Here is a 23,101-nt window from a genome sequence, read left to right as displayed (position 1 = left end):
TTATGAATAAAAAATTCCGCGGGAGTTTGTTCCCCGGGAGTTTTTTCCCATTGAATTTGAATAGGAAAAATGAGAAAAGGGAAAAAACTCCCGGGGAATTTTTATTCATAATTGGGCTGTTTGATAATTTTTCTGACTGCAGAAACTTTTTTTGCATTTCGCTGTATTAATGAGCTTGAGCGTGAAGTATTAGAGAAAGTGGGGTCTCATTCTGTTGGAGTTGATAACATTCCGATACGTTTCATTAAGTTGGTTTATCCACTTGTTTCTAATCTAATATTGGATATATTTAACAACATTTTGTTGACATCTACTTCCATCTGCTTTGGAAGACCAATTCCTAAAGCTAAACATGTTCGATCGATTTTGAACATGTTATGCCTCTAATTTAGTGAATATTTATGATGGGCAATATGTACAATATATTGTAAGGGGTTTAATAAATCGTCGCTGATTCTTTGTATTACAGGTCACATTAGAAGGTATGTTAATGCCAGTAAATTGAATATGCTTATATCACTGAATCTTTCTAAAGATTTTAAATCTATTTTTTCTACCATGGTTAGAAAGCTTAGAGATAGAAAGCTTTTATTTTATTATTTATTATGGATAGAACACAATTTGTCGTTTTCAATGGACAGTCCTCGTCTTTGCGCCCTCTTTGGTCTTATGTTTCTCGGGGTTTATTGCAAAACAATACTAATGAGTCGATTATGGATGACATACAAACTTCAGTTGCGTTGCCAGAAGGCAGTGGTTTAAAAATAGTAACAACTCTTTATTTATTTAAATTTAAAAAAAAATTATAAAAATGTTTAATCTCATCTTTATATATATTATTCTTCTGTACGTGTGTTAGTAACTGAACTCCTCCTTAACGGCTGGGCCGATTTCGATGAAATTTGTTGTGTTTGAGTGGGTCCCTGGATGGTTAAGATTCACAATTGACCTATATAGGAACAATGTGCATTGCACCTCCCAAACAAAGTAAAAATTTATTATTGCATATCTGGAGTACTATTATAGTGGGGGTCTTCATACTTTGTGTGGCAGAATAACGTTTGCCGGGACAGCTATTCACTTATAAAATCTCGTTTCTTTTCATAGTACATAGCAAAATTTGTATATGTATTTATGTTTAGACACTTTACATATTCACACTTACCATTAGCGGTGTAAGTTATTATAAAAATGCTTTCCTCAAGACCGTTCAGCATTCAATGTATTTAAAGGATGTAGAATTAAATGTATTTATGTATGGAATTGTATTTTCAATTTGAATACATATGTATCTTTATTTATTTGTGAAATTAATCTGATACATGTTTTTCTTTACATAAACAAATGTATTATTATTTATTGTGTGTTTTGTTGAATGAATGAATTTTATTTTAAAATTAGAATTAATTAAACTTCTACTTCTTAGAGCTAACGGTGTCAGATTTCTTTACTGCTTTGCCAGTGGGCTTTGAATCGGTTACTTTTTTTGCAGCTGGTGTTGTGGGCTCCTTGACTTTCGTAGGTTTTTCACTGTTATTCTTTTGTGGCATTGGTTTGTTGACTTTATCAGTTTTTGTTATCGGCTTTTCTTTTTCGTCTTTAGTTTTCTCCTTCTCCTTGTCGTCTTTTGGTTTTGGTTTTTCTTTTTCTTTATCCTCCTTGGGCTTCTCTTTCTCTTTTTCATCTTTTTTAGCGTCCTTCTCCTTTTCTTTGTTATCTTTAACCTTCTCTTTTTCTTTGTCATCTTTTACTTTATCCTTTTCTTTGTCATCTTTAGACTTTTCTTTTTCTTTATCATCTTTTTGAGTTTCCTTTTCTTTGTCATCTTTCTGAGTTTCCTTTTCTTTGTCATCCTTTGTCTTTACCTCAGATTCTTTATCTTTAGACTTATCCTTTTCCTTCTCCTTCTCATCCTTGTCTTTGTCGCGAGTTCTATTGAAAACAAATTATATATAATTGTTAAAATTGCATGCAGCCTATTTTCAATTTATTTTTAAATATTACCCTTCTGTTTTAGCATCCTTGTCCTTATCCTTTTCTCGTACAAAATAGGGTGCAACCCTTGTGTAAATATAGGATAAAGTGGCGTTTTGATCTCGGTATTTGCGCTAAATTAAATTATTAAATTGTTTTTGTTAATGAGAGTGTAATTTTTTTGCAACAAACTATTTGATAACTTACATTTAAGGAATAGAAATCTTGATTGGCATCTGTTAGTTTGCGAGAAACACTTTTGATTTCTGATTGCAAATCCTTGATCTTAGTGCTCGATTTGTTGTGATCTTTCTGTAAATCAGTGTGTTGTTTAAGCAAATCATTGTAGAGTTTTTCCAAATCCGAATAATTCTTTTCAGTGCGATTGATTTGACTTATCAATTTTCCCACATGCACAACAGTACCATTGAAGTTTATTAGTCCTATTAGAAAAGGTCAAATATTATTAATAACAAATTTACATTCATGTAGAAATATAATGGTGTTGACGTTATGTAATATTATCTTTCATTTTTTTAAGGAATGTATCAAAATATTGGTGTATAACCCCCATTAACACGAAGCCTGGTTAGGTGTTAACTAATAGTTATACTGTTGATTAAAATTATGTTTGTATGAAAACTGTCAGTATAACTATTAGTTAAAACATAACCAGGCTTCGTGTTACTGGGGGTAAATCAAATCTCCTTAACTTCAGAAAATTTGCTCCAAGCTGAACATTTTTAACGTACATAAAACTTAATTTAAATAAAATCAGAACAGCTTAAACTATACAATTTTCTATATTGGCTGTACGGGTCCCCATGATACCCCACAGCCAATCCTACTTCACTATATGAAGCTTTGAGGCTTTCCTTGTATATACGAAGATACTTCCTGACATTCATCGCCGATGAGCAACTTTGGGTGTTGCCCACTAGCCCCCATTCCAACTACGCCCATGTAAAAACAAATTAACTCAAAAACACCTCAACACCAAAATATTGCGAAAACCATCCGGAAATGTCAACTGGCATAGATCGTGTGATATCAGACCTTTGGATTTTTTTCTTTGGGGTTATGTGAAGTCAAAAGTTTTCAACGAAAAACCAGCTACGATTCATACCTTCCGAATGGATCACTTACTATTTAAATGCAATTATTTTTGAGAAGTAAATGTCAGAAATTGCACTTTCGGGTCATAATAAAAATCCCGATATCTAATCTATTCCAGCAAAAAAAAAAAAAAATTGGAAATAGTTCAAAGTGAATGTAATTTTCAAGACTTCTTAAGCTATAGTACATTACAACTCATTATAAACGCCTTTCTAAATTCTAATAAATTCGTCCTTAATGAAGCACTTAAAAATATCATCCAACAACAGTTTTTAAAGATGATTTGGGAATTCAAACATTTCACATTTATTTAATTTTGTTATTAAAATTCATTATGCTTTTTTCGAAAACAATAAATGTGTTTCACCAATGATCGAACTTGCATTGGTGCTATGTAATCATTAAAATGAAGAGCGGAATATTTAAATACTCATATAAACACATGATCTCCAGTAACACTCTAATGAAAAAATAAAGCATGTTTGACATAAATCGAACTACTTTGTCATCACTTGAACCCTTGCCTAAACTACTTATTTGTTAGGTAATTGTTTGCGGGCATTTTACGTGATTTATTTAAATTAATAAAAACTCTTAACCATTTACGTTATTACCTTTTCCTAAGAGAGAATTTAACTTACCGTCTTTGCTATCATCACCTTCAATAGCAGATACCTGATTATGATTATTATTGCTGCCAAATATATTCTCGTATTGATTATTGCCAGCAGCAATACGTTGAAGTTCTTCAATTGGTAAATCATCGACATCTTCAATGGCGGGTGTGGATTCCAAAGATTCTTCCTTGTCCGTTAGTTTTCTGAAGGAAAATATAAAATATTTATGATGCAATGTTATCCAAAAAGCTTTTAGAAGAATTTATTTTATTTATTTTTATATATATTGGCCATAATCGGTTATAAATTTCTACTATAATTTAACAAATATTTATAATATATATGTATGTATATATATTTCACCACAAATAATTTTTAATATTTATCTTAAAGTAGACATTGGTGAAGGGTATATAAGATTTGTCACAGCCGAACATAGCTCTTTTACTTGTATGTGCTAGATTTATTTAAACTTACCGATAGTAAATAGCTTGGCGTGTAGCCAATTTTCCCAGCACTTTTTTGATTTGTGAACGTGAAAGATTCAAACCCAATACTGTAAATAACTCTTCTAAATCCTTTTCGAAAATGTAACCACAATGGGTGGTATCGAAGTAAACAAAGGAGAGCAGTAGTTGTGGTTTGACCACCACCATTTTCTTGTCGCTAACGGATAGTTCGTGCTCCTTGCCATTAGCTGTTGAGGTGGATGTGCTCATTTTACGTTTCCTCGATTCGGATTTAATGGATTGTGAATCATCGTTATGTTGATCCTTGGTGGATTTGTCTTCACTGGTTGACTTGGTTTCTTTCTTTGAAGATTTTTCTTTTTCGTCCTCCTTCTCTTTAGTTTCTCCTTTGATTTCCTTGTTGGTAGTCGTTTCCTTTTTAACTTCATCCGTTGTTTCGGTTTTTTCCTTTTTAACATCGTCTTCTGCCTTGATTTCTGTGATCTCACAGGTGTTATTTGCTGCAGCGGTTTCTTCATAGAGATAAATTTCTTTATAAATGTTAAACGCAAAGTCACGCATTAACATGTCGTTAAAGAGTGAGGCAAATAATGAGACCTGAAGATGTAAAACAAATGTATGATGAATTTAGATATTTTTTTTGGTTTATTTAACACAATAAAACCCACCTCAAAGAAACGCTCCTTAGCATCATCTTGATGATAATCCAATAATACAGACAAAGACATGATGTCACAATCAAATTTGCCACCTTTAGCCTGTCTATTGGGATGCACCACAATATGAGGAGTGGAGGGTAAAGTGTAGCGGCGTATAAGTTGAGCCTTTTCTCTGTCGCTCATTTCCTTCAAGGCATTTTCCTAGTAAAATACATACATAATATATACGATTTATTAAAGATGATGGACATAAGTACTTTATAAATGTATGTACAAGACTGATTTTCAGACAAATTTGTACCAAAATACAATTAGTAATTAATTTTCTTTTAAAGTGAAAGTTCTTTTTAAAAAATTACTTGAAATAGAAGAATTTTAACTATTTCGGTAAAGATTTAGGGCTGGCGCCATCATCGCTCCATATTTCTTTGAGAACGACGTTGGCCAGGCCATCACCGTCAACGGCGAGCGCTATAAGTCAGTGATTACCAACTTTATTTGACCTGAATTGGATATGGACACCAATGACATGTGGTTTCAACAGGACGGCGCTACGTGGCACACTGCTCATGACGCATCTCACGAGGTGACGAGGTGACGAGAACTGATCACTGAGATGGTGCCATATTAACCCGTTAGACTTTTTCTTGAGGGGTTTTCTTAAGTCGCAGGTCTCTATGAATAAGAAACAACCACATCGGCCTTCAAAACTAACATAACCTATGCCATCGGTCAAATTCAGCCTGATTTTTGCGCCAGAGTGATTGAAAATTGGACATTTCAAATGCGCGTCACTAAGCGAAGCTGCGGCGGACATTTGTACGATGTTATATACCATACATAATGGCATCGATAGGACTTTCAAACGAATAATATTTAAATTTAAAGGTAGAAAGCATAAAAAATAATACATTTAGAAGTTTTTTTAAAAATAGTTTTTAAAGTAGTAACTAAAATATAACATTTTGTTGGTTAAAAGTACTTTTTAAAAAAGTGCAAAATTAATTACTTTTTAAAAATAGTATCAAAATAAGATTGAAGTAATGAAAATGTTATAAAGTTCTAAGGTTATAAGGTTTCTTATACAAGAAAAAAAGACATGTTACGAATCCTGAAACAAAAGTCAATTAATTACCTCGGGATTTTTACTCGAATCGTATTCATCGAGTATAACAATGTCACTTAATTCAAAGTCAATAATGTCAGCCCAATCTTCTTGATCTTCTTTGTCATTTTTGACTTTAGCAACAATCTTTTTGTCGGCGTTTGCTTTTCCTTTAGCTTTTCCATCGTTGCCTTTGGCATTGACATCTGAGGTCCTCTTTGCGGGTTTCTTCTTATTTGCCTCTGAGGGTTTTTTATCGGCGGCTTTAGGTGTTGTCTCAGAATCTACGTCCATTTTTTCTTCATCCTTCTTGGCTTTACTATTGGAATCGTTTAAGTTTTTGCCAGCAATCGATTTTTGAGGCGATTGCTGCTGATGTTTGCTTTTGCCCTTGTTTCTAGTTTCTTCGAATTTTTCTGTATTTAAGGCCTTGGCTAAGCGGGCCATAACGACATTGCGTACACCTTTTGAAAAATGAAGAAAGTGATAACAATCAATGGTAAACAAAACAAATATTCACCCACCTTTATCGGGCAAATTGCGAGCCAAAAGTTCATCACGTATTTCCTGAACCTTCATGTTTTTTAAATCCAATAGCGAGTAATGTGTAGGTTCCGGAGCTGGTTCATCCTGTAACATATACATGAGATGACATTAAAACATTTTCCTTGTTTATGCACCCCATTTTAAACATTTAATTAAACAAACACATTTCAATGTACCATCCATCCATCCATCAATGGTAGGTAACGATGGATGATAGGTATAAAATACTGCCTCATGGGATAAAGTTCGAAAAATTATGATGAAATTTATGTAAACTACTGAAATTATCCGCATCGCGCAGTTTAGAAATTCTGCTTAAAAGAAGCAAAGAAGAGTAAGACTAAATAATATGATTTAAAATCGCGAAACTTAAAACAAACATAATTTGTGTGCAGGCAGTATTAGAAGAAGAAAGGAAAAGTCTAATCATTTTAAAATGTAAATTAACAAAATAAAATTATAGCTAAATTGAACGTGTGAAGAGAGACAATAGAGAGGAGGATCATATTGACCGTCATCCTTGTCTTGTTAGTTAAAAAATTTGAGACGATGAGATATTAAAAGTTTTATAAGATCTCCTATGTCCATTCGCCAGCTGAGTGTGACTGAGAAGGACTGTGAAAAGATAAAACTGATTGATTTTGGACTAAATAAACACTTATTGTCTAGAAAACTAAAAAATAACAAAAACTTAAGCTATTTTGAATTATTTTTTGTGCCTGTTCGTTAACAATATCATCACCAACTTGGTCAGTTACATTTTCGTCTGCAGCTTCAGCCGCAGCAGTTTCATCGCCAACGTGTCCCTTATCTGCGATCTCATTAGCGGTATCTTCATCACCAGCTGCAGTGCCACTAACATCCGCCGATGCTGTCGAGTCATCCATTTTTTCCTCTGCTTCTTCATCGCCTTGGTGTTCTCCATCTCCTTCTTCATCATCATTATTTACTGAAGCAGAGTCATCGTTGTCAGCTGGGTTTTCTTCAGCTCCATCGTCGGCCAACGTAGAGTCGTCTGCCATCGCAACATCAGTAGTTTTGTCGTTGTCTTCGGTTGCATTTGCCGCAGCAGCAGCGACTAAAGCCGTTCGGCGAGCAATAACATCATCGGCGGCAACTTTGTAAACCTGGGTCAATGTTTGCCACTCTTCAATGCTGGGCATGCATGAGTGCACATCGGGCAAATAAATAACAACAGTTTCTACGCGAGGTGGTCCATCTTTTTCCATATTTTTGTACTCAGTGCGATGATAGTAGAGTTCCACAAAACGATACCTAATCGAGTAGAGTAGAGCAGAATTATGCAGATGCAGATGGAAGAAAACAACGTTGTAACACATCATGCGGAGTATTTAATTTTTCCAAATCACATCCCAAATGTCAACATCCACATCAAATGAATTAATTGATGGTTGATTTTTAAAATACCAACATCAGCCAAAGAATTTGCACAAGCCGAACAACAAATTGTTCGAGATATGAAGTGAGAACAGCAGCATCAGCAAGCGAACCAGCCAGCCAGCCATCAGTCCGAATAAGCGCAGAGCACCAACCACGAGCAACAGTTATGAAATGGTGATGAGTTTTGTATTCGTTTTGTATTGTTTTAAATATTATTTATTTTTTGAGTTTCAGTACAACAAATTGGTCGCGTAAATAAACATGGAAAAGAAAGAAAAAAATCATAAGGAATGTGGCATAAAACTATGCATTATGCTGGTTAGAAAAAAATTATAAAAACAACAACAACATTACAATTATAATTGTTTATTATAATTTATAAAGTAGAGAAATCAAATTTAGAATTAGAAAATCAAATAAATTTGTTTCTATATTTAGCTCTTTGCATATGTATATACAGAAGATATTTTTGTATATATATTAATAATTTTTGCTTTAAAGTGCTCTTAGCATAATTTAGCTGGAAATAGAAGTGGAGTTTCATTTTATAATTGTTAAAAATAAAACAAATAAATAAATAAAAAAAAAAAAGAAAACGGTAACAATAATAATTATCATAGTATAAAAGAAATGACTTAATCATTTAAGTTTTAACTCTCTAGATGCTCTTTCAATACATTTCAAGAGGAATTATTCTTTAGCTTTAAAGAACATTTCATCACGAAATTCAACTCTTTTCAACTAGATTCATATGTATATTCATTGAATTTGTTTAGGAAATAATTCTTGTTTCATCAGTCATACATACCATTGGGTACAATTGGACAAATCAATACCAGTAAGAGCTTTGCAAGTACGTATGGCTGTACGTATTAGTACAGATGGATCTGTATCTGGATTTTCACCATCCAATGATGGTGACCAAGGACCACCAATGGCCATTGGACCACCGCGACCCTTTACGCCTACCAAAAAGTTTATTAAACGCGATGGATGCACTGCACGGTGATGCACGTCATCGTCATCATTTTCAAAGCACTTTTTATACATTTCAGCAATGGGTGGCAATGACATGAGCATTACTTTGGCCGAATACAAGTAGTTGGCGTCCTCCGGTTCTAATAAATCAATATTTTGTTGCGTTGGAGGTTCAACGTTTTCATACATTATATGAAATTGGCAAGGGCGTCGCAACGAGAATGGATTGTCGGGTGTAAACGAGTCCGACCATTTGACATTGGCATGGAAATAATCTGATGGAATGTAAAGATTTGCGTAACGTTGACGCAAATCTTGCACATTAGCAGTTTTACTGTAATTAAATAAAATGAGAAAACAAATTTAAAACACATTTTATAAAAAAGTTTTTTTTTTAATTAAGAAAATAAAATTCAATTTTTTACGTAATGTTTGGGATATATGTAATTAGCAGGGAAACCGGAAATATGCTCTAAAAAAAGCGTTTTAAGCGCTTTAAATATGCAGTAAAAACTTTAAAATATGCTCTTAAAATTTAAAAAATATGCTCTTAAAAAAAAACTTTTACATAATTTTTAACCAAAAAATATACTTTTATTTAAAAAAATCAATACAATTCATTTATAAATAGGTAAAGTAACATAAAATAAACAAAAATAACATAAACTAAAACAAGTATAACAAAAAATAAAAATAATAAGTTATGAAAAGGCCTCGAGATGTATTTTTTGATGATATTTTATATAAATATAAAGTCACTTCTTCAATTAAGGTTATTATTGCAATAAATTACAAAATATTGACTTAATTTTTCAAATAAAAATCGTTGTCTATTGGATCTGAAAACATTTTTATACATAGAAAATGTTCTTTCGACATCAACTGATGTTATAGGAGCAAATTTAAAAGACAATCACCCTTATCGTGGTCCGCGTAAACGTCATACGCCTACGACTGTTTCGTACTAGATTAAAGATAAAATGCAAACTGGTTCTTTAATCTAGTACGAAACTATCGTATGCGTATGACGTTTACGCCAACCACGATAAGGGGGAATATTTCTTTAACACTTAGAACGGTTAAGTTTGAATTAGAACTAAAATTTTATATTTTAGTAGATTCTAGCGAGTAAACCGTTAACGGGTACTTAAATATTGTTTGCTATTATTAAAATAGTGCTTATTTTATATTAAAAAAAGCAATCTATTTTTCAATTTTGAATTTTAAACAAAGGAAGTAAAACTTGTAACGCAACAGCGAAAAATAAGTATGTCAAAATTTGTTTTTGATAAAGTCAAAATATGCTATTAAACAGTAAAATATGCTCTAAAAAAGCAAAATATGACATAAATATGCTCTTAAAACAAATATATGCAAAAATATGTATTTAAGTGTAAAATATGCAAAAATATGCTCTAACAAATCGATGCCAAAATTCTTAAATAGTTGTGAAACGTGTAAATATCTTATCCATGTGCTCATTAGACTCACCAGAAAAAACATGCATTTGCATTTTTTGGTTTCCCTGGTAATTAGATACTATGTTATTGTATGTTGTGATAAACTTAAAAAGTCCCTTTAAGCTAACTAATTTTCGAACATTTAAATAGCATATGGGCAATTTCAATTACTTTCGGAACATTGTTGTACAAAATATCGAGACATTAAACGGAAGTAATTTTGAAATAACTCTAATAACTCTTAGGGCGTAATCAATTTGTTTGAATAATACTGGGAAAATGGTTTGAAACTTGAATATTTTCCATACAAAATTTTGTTAACGTTTGTCGATTCGTTTTATAAAATTAGACCCTAACTCTAAAATAATGAAATAACTAAAATATCTATAGAATTTACAAATTTGGATGTGTTTCGAAAATATGTTTGGAATGATAATTGTTTAGGTTGCATCCTTTTGGTAATAACTACATTAAACGTATTATACTATTTTTAACAACGTTAGAATCTATTGTTGCTTCCTTTTTTAGAAGTATTTTAGTAGATTCTAGCGAGTAAACCGTTAACGGGTACTTAAATATTGTTTGCCACCAAATTATGCTTGTTATTTTAGCATTAAAAAACACTTGTCAAATTGTCTTCGACATAAGCACTACGTACATCTTATTAAAAAACGCGATATACACATTCCTTCTACGTGGTAATATTTATTTACAATAAAAAGAAATCTTCGTCTCTAATTTAAACTTGAAATTTGTTAATTTTGGAAAACTTGGATTGATGCCAAACAATAATAGTGCATCATTAGGGATCACTTGGACTATCAAACCTATATAGTGCGTTACATGTACCATTCCATACATGGCTTTTGACAATGGCGTCTCGACTCTATGTTACCCTATGACTGAAACTACAACGTGCATATCGTCACCTAAAATGCAAAAGTGCTCAACACTTTTTTAAATTTTACAGGAGAGATAAAAAACATAATAAAATTTAAAGTTTTCTTCAATAAAGTTGTTATTTTTAAAAATAGGAAGCTAAAAATTTATGAAGACGTTTGCTTTGATGCAATCTACCAATATCAATTAAAAACTCAATTTTGAATTTTTTGGATGTTACGCCCTTTTGCATTTCAGATGACGATATACAGAATGAGCTATGTATATGGTTTGAATTCATTACAACTTCTTTAATTATTTGTTTTTTGTGAAGAGTTGGTGATCGAATCACTTGACGGTATGATACGGACATCAACGCTGGCAAACACATTACAGACAGTGACCAGTACGGGGCAGGAACAATTGATGGATGTATTGTCCAAAAGTATCAATGAGTTTTGTCATGATCCAGATTCGGAATTGTATTTTTCCAACTGGTACAGCCGTCACGAAGCACTTTTCTAAGAAGACGCCAAATCACTTGACGATGCGTCGAAAGTTCGGCTAGTTCTACGAAAATTAAACCAGCAAGTCTACGGAAATTATGCAGATTTGTTATTACCTAGGAAACCACATGATCTCCAATTCAATGAGACACTTACTACACTTTCCATGAGGAAAATGAGGACTTAATTATGTATGTATATAAGTTATGTGAACGTTTCCAGAGTAATCAAATGACCTCGCAACAATTTAAATGTCTTATGTTTATAGTTGGATTACAATCACATAATTACATGGAGGTTCTTAGTAAACTTATATCCATGCTGGATAAGACAACTGACATTACGTTAGAGGGATTGACTACCGAGGTGCAACGTATGATGGTACTTAAAACGACGTAAATCTGGTGGAGACACATACACCACAGGTTAATGCTGTATCTTACAAGAAATTTAAAGATCAACAAACCAGAAACAACGCACGCACTAAAGACGTTTCTGGTGAAGTTAATGATGATGGCCCAACACATCCTTGCTGGCAGTGTGGATCAATGCATTATGTTAAAGATTGTTCCTATACACAACACAGAATGCGGTATGGTAGGTCACAAAGTTTGTTATTGTAGGTGTTTTCGGGGACATAATACACAGAAACACGATAAGAAGCATCATGCATCGTATAAAAAATCACAACATAAAAAGGGAAAATACAACAGTGAACTGCGTCCAAATGTTACTGCTACACTAATACAGCCATACATTGTAAAGGCAATTCACAATCATGTAGAACGACGCAAATTTGTAACAATCAGCATTGCTCAGAAACAGATGAAACTTCAATTGGACACAGCAGCTGATATAACGATAATTTCGAAAACAAACTGGATTATTATAGGCAAACCAGAATTGCAGCGATGTAAACAAACTGCTTCAGATGCTTCTAATAATTTAATACCTATAATTGGCTAATTTGTAACGGAAGTACATCACAACGATCAAATTGTACACAAATTAAATTAACATTACACGTCAAACCGAATTCAATGACAGTATTTAGACCAAAAATCACACCTATAACACATTCTGATTGGGCTGCACCAATAGTTGTTGTACGTAAGCCGAACAACAAAATACGTAGTATATGCAGTGACTACTCAACCGGATTGAATCAGTGTATGGAACCAAATTTTTATCCCTACCACATGCGGACGAAATTTTTGCAAAGATGGCAAATTGTAAATATTTTAGTAAAATAGACCTTTCTGATGCGTACCTTCAATTTGAAGTCGATGAAAATTCAAAGCAGCTACTAACAATCAACACACACAAGGGGCTCTATATTTTTAATCGATTGCGTCCAGGGGTAACATCAGCACCCGGAGCGTTCCAAAATGCTATGGACACTATCCTTGCAGGACTTGATGGTTTTTTTTTTTTTGCATATTTTGACGATATTATAACAGGAAAACGCAATCAAGGTAAGGGAGGTAATAAAACGTTTTAAGGAACACGATCTTACGATTCGCTGGGAAAAATGTGAAATTTTGGAATCATCAATAAAGTATCTTGGACATGTGATAGACAGCAAGGGATCCTTCCAAGGTTGAGTCAATTAGAAATATGCCACGCCCAAACAATGTGTCGGAACTTCGATCATTCTTAGGTGCCATTATTATTATGGTAAGTTTATAAATTGTATGCGGGACATCCGTCAACCTCTGGATGATCTATTGAAGAATGAGGCAAATTGGGAATGGACGAAGGAATGCGAATCATCATTCCATACATTTAAAAGATTACTACAATCCAACCTTTTGTTGACACACTATGGTCGGTATTAGAGCACAAATTTTCCACAAGATGCCAGATGGAACACAAAAGGCTGTTTATCATGTTTCAAGGGCACTGACGTCAACGGAACAAAGGTATAGCCAGATAGAAAGGAAGCATTGGCTTTGGTTTATGGATGTACGAAATTTCATCGTATGATTTATGGCAACCCCAGACTTTTTGAATTAAACGATATATTTTGTTTCTCCTTTTTGTTAAGTTAGTTCTTTATTTTATCTTGATTAATAAACATCGTTAATAGAATTACTAAATTGTTATACCCTACACCACCATAGTGGGGAGGGTATTATGCGTTTGTGCAGATGTTTGTAACGCCCAAAAATATTAGTCTAACACCCACCTTAAAGTATACCGATCGACTTAGAATCACTTTCTGAGTCGATTAAGCGATGTCCGTCCGTCCGTCCGTCTGGTTGGCTGGCTGGCTGTCCATGTAAACCTTGTGCGCAGAGTACAGGTCGCAATTTTGAAGATATTTCGATCAAATTTGGTACATATTATTTTTTCGGCTCAAGGACCAAGCCTATTGAAACTGGCTGAAATCGGTCCACTATTTCACCTAGCCCCCATACAAATGTCCTCCCGAAATTGGACTTTATCGGTCATAAATGTTTACTTTATATATGTATCTCCACAAATTCCGCTCCAAATAAGTTTTATATACACAAAATTCATGTCACCAAATTTTGTTACGATCGGTTCATAATTAGTCAGAGCTCCCATATAGACCCGCTTCCGAAAATCACTTTAACGTGCATAAATCGCTTAAAAATGTTGGTAAACAAACAAAATTCAACATAGTTAACTTTAATATAGACATAAATCACATGACCTAATTTCATGGTGATCGGTCCATAATTGATCATAGCCCCCATATAACCCCACTTCCGAAAATCACTCAAAAATATAAATTATTGAAATTTTAAAAGAAAAATTTTTTTTGCTCTTTTACTTAGTGTAGGGTATTATATGGTCGGGCTTGACCGACCATACTTTCTTACTTGTTTTTAATTATAATTGTACCAACGTACAATCATAACAGAAATCATGGCCATTATACCCGAAATTTTGCGAGAAGTTATGGAAAATATGTTTAAAAGAGCACGTATGTGCGAAGCAAAAAATGGCCATCACTTTAAACCGTAATGTTCATTCTACGCCACCCTGTACAACTCTTTTACAAGCGGTTTTTTTAGATAAAAATTTGTAACTGAATTTTGAACCAGATCTCGTAGCACCAATAGGATGAAATTTGATTCATGATTAGACCTAGTTACAATGCATATTACGTTCGAAAGTTCAAAATCATATTCGAAAATTCGAAGTTATGTTCAAAAAATTTTAAGTATTCCATGAAAATTATTAAAAACAACTGTTTTTTCAAATTTCGAACTAAAAAATCAGATGTAAGCTATTTATATGTTCAAAAATTCGAAATATTTAAGGTGCTCTAAAAAATAAATTAATAATAAAAAACATTTTATAACAAGCTATTATTTAAATGCTCTAAAAAGAAGACAATAAACCATAGATTAAATCAAACTATTTATTACATTCTAGAATAAGATATAAAAGCTTGTCGCGACAAGACCAGCGTCAGGAAAATATTGCGACATGTTTTTATTCATAAACATTTCATAATGTAATAGTTTGATTTAATTTAATGCTTATTTTCTTCTTTTTAGAAGAATTAAATAAATGCTTGTTTCAAAATGTTTATTATTAATTTATTCATAAATGTATTTCTGGTTTTAATCAGAAATGTTGAATAATTGGTTAAGTTAAAATGTTTGGTAAATCGATTAACATTAATGCATTAAACACATTGAAGACAGCAGGCTTCACGACTTCACGAACACAAATGCTGCTGGCTGAAGTTGCAGCCGTGCGGCAGCCGGTGAATTCTTTTAAAGACGACAGCTTCAAAGTAAACAGCTGATTTATAATTCAGTGATGTCACTTTAATTTTTTACTTTAATAAAAAATAACCGTACAAAATTCCAAAGTAATTAAACGTTAAACAATTATTTTGAGTAAATATATATATGTGGTAATAATTTATGTACCTGTTATTAATTCATTTCAATATGGTTATCAGAAACTTCTCTTAATTAAGTAAAAAAAAATATATTTTTTTAAGCACTAATTTGATTTACATTTTTTATTATATTAGCAACACTATTTCTGTTTTGAAGTTGACAAAAATAGAAATTAGCCTAATTGGGCAGCAGCAGCAAACGAAGTCGTGTCGTCGTGAAGTTGTGCTGTCGTCAAAAGAATCGTCTTCATATAAACGTGTGTATTCTATTTTTGACAGATTGAAGTCGGAAGCCTGCTGTCTTCAATGTGTTTAATGCATAAAGCTTACAAGTTCTAAATACTTACACAGTTAATAGTGATTTCGGTATTTGAACCATATAGCGCTTTATAGCTCTAGTACGACGACCTTTGGGACCTGCACGATGTAATTCTGTGTCGCGAGGACGCTCCTTTTCCCTTTCTCTTTCACGTTCACGATCTGCTACTTCGCGTTCCTTCTTTCTAGATTCGCCACGATCTCGTTCCTTTTCATTACGAGCAGCATGATTACCACGTCCTTCAACAGCGGCAGCGCCAACACGATCACGACTACGGTCGTGATCTTCACGTCTTCTTTTGCGATCATGTTCAGCCTACGGGATGAAAAAAATAATTGCATATGAAATTGTATCCAAGGTAAATATTTGTATGATAAATTTTACAAACCTCATCCCTATCACGGGAACGGTGTAAACGATCTCTTTCTCGATGATCTCGTTCATGTCTTCCCCGTATGGGAGAACGTTTTGGTGAATTTCGACGCATCTGTCCGCGTTGATATTCATTGGGCGGTGCCACAGAACTATAGCTTCCTTTATTCGAACCCATCAGGGGTTGGGGTTGTTGCATTAATTGAACACGAGTGGCATTCCACTTAAACTGCCCATTATTAGAATAGGAGGCTTCAAAGATGACACGATCACCCAGTTTGGGTTCTGGACCCTTGCAAACATTGCGGTAAAAAAATACCTCATCATTGACGAGACCACAATCATTACTCATTTTCGTAACAGTCCCGATGGAATTATGCGTCTGAGGGTTACCACCTTGTTGAAAAGCAACTGGATTTAAACCACTTCTAGGCTGTGGATATGAAACCGAATTTCCCACGCCAGCTGGATATATATTGCCACTGCCAGCACCTTGCATGCCACCATGACCGAACGCCGCCATGTTATTTTGCTGTGCATTTTGCATAAACATTTGCGTGCCCTGATGAAATCCGCCAGATTGTGGATGACCTTGCATCACATTACGCTGCCATGGCGCATTCGATTGATTGCCGTACGACATTTTCAACAAACTATTCAGATAATTTGCAAATTACTTTCTTTAGATTTATTTAATAATACTTTTTTCACTTTAATTGCAGCAAGAAAGAAAAATGCCGACCACCTATAAAACAGTGTTGTCAATATTTTTTCAGTTCTCATCCCCAGTTAGGGTTGCCAAGTTTCAAAACTGTATAATAAAGATAAATGTTAACATCATAGATAAATGTTATTTGGTAAAATGTTCTATGAAGTATGCCACGGTTTTGAATAGATAATACAGGACGATATCTGTAATTGTAGTGATTTCCGATATGATAATAATATTAACGAGTTAATTTTACTCGATTTTTTTGGATAAAACTGCATTGCAAAAAAAGACATCAAATGAAGATTTTCATAATTTTTTTTCTGTTCATATTTCTGTATTGCCGGCTTTCGGCTATAAATTTATGCACAAAAAATAATTTTAAATCTAAAAACAATAAAATGTTTGTTCCCTAAAATGACGAAACAAATTCTATATATGGAAATTAATTCCCCAACTGGCAACACTGACCACCTTTAAAACTGACAAATACATGAAAAATTTTCCAGTTGCACATTTATGTACTATTGCAGAATTTAATACTTTTTATACAACTTTTTTATACTACATTTTATAGAAATATGTTCCAAGATTCGTCATTTAACAAACAACATAATTTTAAATTGCTATCTGTTAAATTTAAATTTCATTAAATATACATATCGCTGCAACAACGTCATAATTCAAAAAGAAGTCATTTCGATAAAAACAACTTTGAATGTTTTATGACATTTTACTATTTCTAAAAAAAAATTTTCAACATCTCATGCGATTTCTGAAATAAAACCTGATTTAAATAGTAGATACTAATATCTTTCTAATCTGTATTTAACCCAAATTTTTACATGTCAAATATACGAGAAAACATGATTTTTCATTTTAACGCCTACAACAAAAAAAAAAAAAAACACTCTCATACAAAAAATAATTGGCTTTTTTTAAAACTGCGCATATTTTGTATTACTCACTTCAAAACACCCGGATTTTGAGTTATGACGTTGTTGCAGCGATATGTATAATCAATTATTCATAATAAATTTTTAAATACATACATATATCGCACTCGTTCAACAATACTGTATTAACTCAAAATTTTTAAAAATTCTCTTTTTGCAAGAAATCAACTAACAACATCAATATCTATCTACTGTAAAAATTTCAACGTATCCCGATTACTCTTTTATCTCGAAAACCACATTTGAGACCATTTTCGTGATAATTAGTGACTATCTTGTATCAACAAACAAGTATTATTTTGAGTTAATACTAAAATTTAAATAGAAATACATCGAATATTTTCATAACAAAATGTATTATTTTGAATTGAGCCTTTATTCAAGTTAAAAATAATCAAATTGTTTTATTTATGTGCTGTTTTTCTATAGCGAACGAGTACTTTGAGTGGAAATTTAACATGTGTTTTGTTATTGTTACAAAAACAAAATACATGTAAAACGTCCACTCAAAACGCTCATTCGCTATAGAAAAACAGCACATTAAATTTGGTTGTATTTTGAGTTGATACTGTTTTGTTGATAAAATAATACAAAAAAATATCGAGAAGTTTTAGGAAAATGGTATTAACTCAAAAAATAGATTTATTTTGCAATAATTGCAAAAATTTTAAAGAAAAACAATGTAAATATATTTTCAAATGGAATTTGCTTACTATGATGTATTCGGATTTTCAAATTCTCTTAAAATGTAATCACAAACAGTTTTTGGCCTCTACTGAACATTTTAAAATTTTGAGTTAATACAGTATTGTTGAACGAGTGCGATATGTATAAAAGGTTTATAAAACAACATTTCCATATATTTGTGTTATAAACCTGTAATAAATTTAAAAATAATTAACACTTTCTCTTTTTGTGTATAGATCGGTATTATATACATAATTTTTCTATTTCTAGTTTTTAAGAGCTTAAACTACACAGTGATACAAACAAATAAAACCGGTTAACCGGCTTTTTTGAAGACAAAAACCGAAACCGTTTAACCGGTTTTTTTAAAAGACAATAATCAAAATCGGTTTTTTCAAAAACACGCCTTTTCGGTTAAACCGTAAACCGGTTTTTAAATTTGCCGGTTTGATTTTTCGTTCTCTTTTTCTACGACTGAAGGGGATCCGTATTATCCCTAATATGAACTATTTCTTTTAATTTCCCACACTTTTAAATACATACATATATGTACATAATTAATTTTGATGAATATATTTTCCATTTTTGCTTGGAGTTGTATAATTTAACAAAAAGTAATGAAAAATTAGATGTTTAAACCTAGTAAACACTCTTCTTATAACGCTATTAACTGTAAAAATCTGTCTAATATATTGGACAAAATGTCTGAAAGGGTTAATTACTTCAAAATATTCAGTTTTTTCCGGGAATATTTTTTTGTTAATTTTCGGGAAATGTTTGTCGGGAATTTCTTCATAAGTTTTCTTCTAAAAGTTACTATATTATTGATTTCATACTGATTAAAACTACGACTGTGACAATACCAAAATCAAATGCCACTATTAAATCAGATTTAACGGATTGTAACGGATTCAATATTCATCATGTTAATCAAAATTATTATTGTGGCGTCTTCTACTAATAAAAGGGGGGTCAGACGGCATGTATTGCTTGTGTTTTGCGCCATGTATTGGGACATTTTTCCATATGTAAACATATACATGCCGTGTGATCCATATGAAACTTTGTGTATGTAAAATACATGTGTATTACTCGTGACATTTTTGGCAATTAGAGCATGTTCTATTTTCGTGTGTATAACAAAGTTGTATTTTGAAATACAACACTGTGTGAGTGCAAAATAAAAAAAACAAAACAAAAAAGAGTAAAGAAAAATCATAACAAAATAAATTTCATTGCATTAAATATATATATTGTGATTTAAAAATGTTTTAAATAAATATATTGTTAAAAACAACAAACATATAAACTAATAGAGGTTATGTCACATGCAATTACATATGTACGTTTGAACGTGGAAATTATGAATCACATGTATAACGTAAATTTTGACATACACATGGAATTCCATATGTATCGAATACATGTCCCAATACACAAGCAATACATGCCGTCTGACCCCCCTATTAAGCATGGTGCTGCCAACATTGGGGCGGATATTGTATAACAGTTTTAAAAGTATTGCATACTCATTTTCGAAGTAAAGCACCCTCGTGTGTCTTCGCTAGATCAGCTGGTATATAAATAGCTGCAGCAAGAACCAGAACCAGTGACTATTGATTCAAGTGTTGAAGTATATTTGTTTAAAAACAGAGAGTGGTATTTAAAATCTTGTGTAAATTTTAATGAATAAAGACGCGTTATAATTTTTAAACTCCTTGTCGTTTTTATTTGGAATTTAAATGAATCAAGTTTATTTAAAGGAAATGAAAAAACGTTTTTAATCCAGATTAAAATTTGAGAGAAATTCGAAACCTGTCTTTTTAATTAAAAAACTGTCACAACCAAAAACGAAATTTGTATTTTTATATTTTTTCAGTGTCTTTTATCTTTTTTTTGTGTATTTTAGAATTATTTTATATTTGTGTATTGATTTGTCATTTATTTAAATCCAACATGCAACGCGAAATATTGCCAAATGTTCCAAAGTATGGTACTCGGGCTGTGCGGTCTAGTAAGTTGGAATTATGAATCCATTTATAAATTAAAATGAAATTCTTTGAAATTTCTAGCGGACACTGTATTTGGTATTTCGGAAAAAATTTTGGTGTTTTTATCTTATTTGGTTTTCCTTGTGACGTTTCCGATGACCATATTTTTTTGTTTGAAAACTGCAACGGTTTTTCAGCGTGTGGTCATATTTCGTTTGGGACGTTTAAGGTTAGTACGTTAGAAAATCCAATTGGTTTTAGGAAATTTGTATTGTATATTTTAAATTGTACTTCAGAAAAGGTGGCGTAAGAGGACCGGGCTTAGTTTTTATTTTGCCCTGTATTGATGAATATGTCAAAGTTGATTTACGCACACAATCGTTTGATGTACATCCCCAGGAAATTTTAACGAGAGATTCCGTGACCATACAAGTGGATGCTGTTGTCTACTACAGTATTCGCAATCCACTCGACTCGGTTATACAAATTTCAAATGTGCGAGATTCTACGAAACTTTTGGCCCAGACAACTTTGCGCAATGTTATTGGAACAACCAATCTAATGGAATTGTTAACGGCTAAGGGGACGTTGTCGAATAAAATAGAAAATATTTTAGATGAAGCCACCGATCCTTGGGGAGTTAAGGTAGAACGTGTAGAAATGTAAGATTTTATCATTAAATTACTAAGTAAGCTCCCAGAATTCCTAAACTCAACACTTGTTGAATTTTATTTTAAAACTTGCTATAAAGCTAATTTATATTTTGGTTTCACAGTAAAGATGTACGCCTGCCAGTTTCTATGCAAAGGGCTATGGCTGCTGAAGCGGAGGCAATACGTGAAGCTAAGGCTAAAATCGTAGCAGCAGAGGGCGAATTGAATGCTTCCAAGGCCTTAAAAGAAGCTTCCGATGTGATGTCTGCAAATCCCATTACATTACAGGTATGTATTTTTTTTATTTATAGTTTTTTATATTTTAATTATTTAATTTTTCTTATCAGCTGCGCTATTTACAAACATTGGCAACCATTTCAAGTGAAAAGAATTCTACTATTGTCTTTCCCTTTCCCATAGAATTGATGTCAGTAGGCGTGCCTTAAGGTGGAACGTCATCGCCTACAAAATATGCTTTATATGCAATATTTTTTAATAAATAAAATCAAAGGTATCATAATCATTATTCGACTCTGGGAAGGCATGATACCATTTTCTGCTTAGTTAGTCATTCCGTTTTTAATTTCCACAATTTAATTTTGCGACCCTATAAAGTATATATATTCTGGATCTTTATACATATATAGGGGAGTCGATTAAGCCATGTCCGTCTGTCTGTCTATTGAAATCAACTTCCGGCTCGGTTGCAATTTAAAATCGAGAAAATCGACCCACAAATGGCTGAGATATAAGGAAAAAACCAGGACAACCTCGATTTTTTACCGATTTCTGGATTACTAAGTCATTAATATAGACAATATGGATATCTAATGATAGATATTTCAAAGACCTTTGCAACGACGTATATAAGACCATAGTAAGTTGGACCTACAATGGGTCAAAATCGGAAAAAATATTCTTTAACACCAATTTTTTTCACCAAAAGTTCTTTTTCGCTAAATATTAAAAAAAAAATTCTAAAATTTTTTTTTCAAAAAGTTCAAAAACAACTGAAAAAAAAATAAATTTTGATTACCTAAAAATATTTAAAATTTTTATTTTGAAGTATAATTTGGTGAAGGGTATATTCGGTACAGCCGAATATAGCTCTCTTACTTGTTTTTATTATCATTTTGTTAACTCTTTCAGCCACGCTTTTTTGTGTATAAGTTTAAAATCAAAACAATTGCATTTTTACTTTAATCAAAGTTAGTTTATTATAAAAAGTAAGAAAAAATTAACAAAACATGAAAAAACCACCCCATTCCAAGGTTTTTTGTGGAGTGAAGTGGTTAACTTACTAACCACCGTGGCGGTTGGCATTAAAAATAGCTATGATAAAAATTTTTGTTTCGTATAAATTTTTTTGAAATCTAATATTTTTGACTAAATTTTCTGACCAAACTATCGAAATATCAAAGTAACACTGAATTCGATGAACAATAAACTCTCTGTGCTTCTTTTTATACCCTTCACCTTCGTGAGAAGGGTATATATAAGTTTGTCATTCCGTTTGTAATTTCTACATTTTTCATTTCCGACCCTATAAAGTATATATATTCTGGATCCTTATAGATAGCGGAGTCGATTAAGCCATGTCCGTCTGTCTGTCTGTCTGTCTGTCTGTCTGTCTGTCTGTCTGTCTGTCTGTCTGTCTGTCTGTCTGTCTGTCTGTCTGTCTGTCTGTCTGTCTGTCTGTCTGTCTGTCTGTCTGTCTGTCTGTCTGTCTGTCTGTCTGTCTGTCTGTCTGTCTGTCTGTCTGTCTGTCCGTCTGTCTGTCTGTCTGTTGAAATCAGTTTTCTGAAGACCCCAGATAT

The 23,101-nt window shown here is 32.5% G+C and overlaps 2 protein-coding genes across 3 annotated transcripts; one reads left to right on the top strand and one right to left on the bottom strand.

Moving 5' to 3' along the window:
- Positions 1-1,263: 1,263 nt before the first annotated feature.
- LOC135959215 (cell division cycle and apoptosis regulator protein 1-like) lies at positions 1,264-17,055 on the bottom strand. Of its 2 annotated transcripts, none has more exons than XM_065510306.1 (12): positions 16,305-17,055; positions 15,945-16,231; positions 8,697-9,200; positions 7,234-7,762; positions 6,466-6,571; positions 5,972-6,405; positions 4,846-5,037; positions 4,185-4,774; positions 3,732-3,910; positions 2,182-2,417; positions 2,005-2,108; positions 1,264-1,932 (listed from the first exon to the last, which is right to left on the bottom strand). In XM_065510306.1, exons 1-12 carry the CDS (start codon positions 16,929-16,931, stop codon positions 1,416-1,418), a joined length of 4,305 nt encoding a protein of 1,434 aa, XP_065366378.1. In that variant the 5' UTR covers positions 16,932-17,055; the 3' UTR covers positions 1,264-1,415. The 2 variants fall into 2 exon arrangements, with proteins under 2 accessions (XP_065366378.1, XP_065366379.1); XM_065510307.1 differs by having other exon boundaries at positions 7,246-7,762.
- A 3,480-nt stretch (positions 17,056-20,535) lies between these two features.
- LOC135956956 (band 7 protein AGAP004871-like) lies at positions 20,536-21,787 on the top strand. Its single transcript, XM_065507589.1, has 5 exons — positions 20,536-20,654; positions 20,713-20,860; positions 20,928-21,293; positions 21,407-21,572; positions 21,632-21,787. The coding sequence occupies exons 1-5, from the start codon at positions 20,597-20,599 to the stop codon at positions 21,728-21,730; spliced, it is 837 nt and encodes a 278-aa protein (XP_065363661.1). The 5' UTR covers positions 20,536-20,596; the 3' UTR covers positions 21,731-21,787.
- The last annotated feature ends 1,314 nt before the right edge of the window (positions 21,788-23,101 follow it).

This window comes from Calliphora vicina, chromosome 4, assembly GCF_958450345.1.
Source record: "Calliphora vicina chromosome 4, idCalVici1.1, whole genome shotgun sequence".
Classification (NCBI taxonomy): domain Eukaryota; kingdom Metazoa; phylum Arthropoda; class Insecta; order Diptera; family Calliphoridae; genus Calliphora; species Calliphora vicina.
Note: the sequence above shows the minus strand (reverse complement) of the source record. Positions and strands in the feature narration are given on the sequence as shown.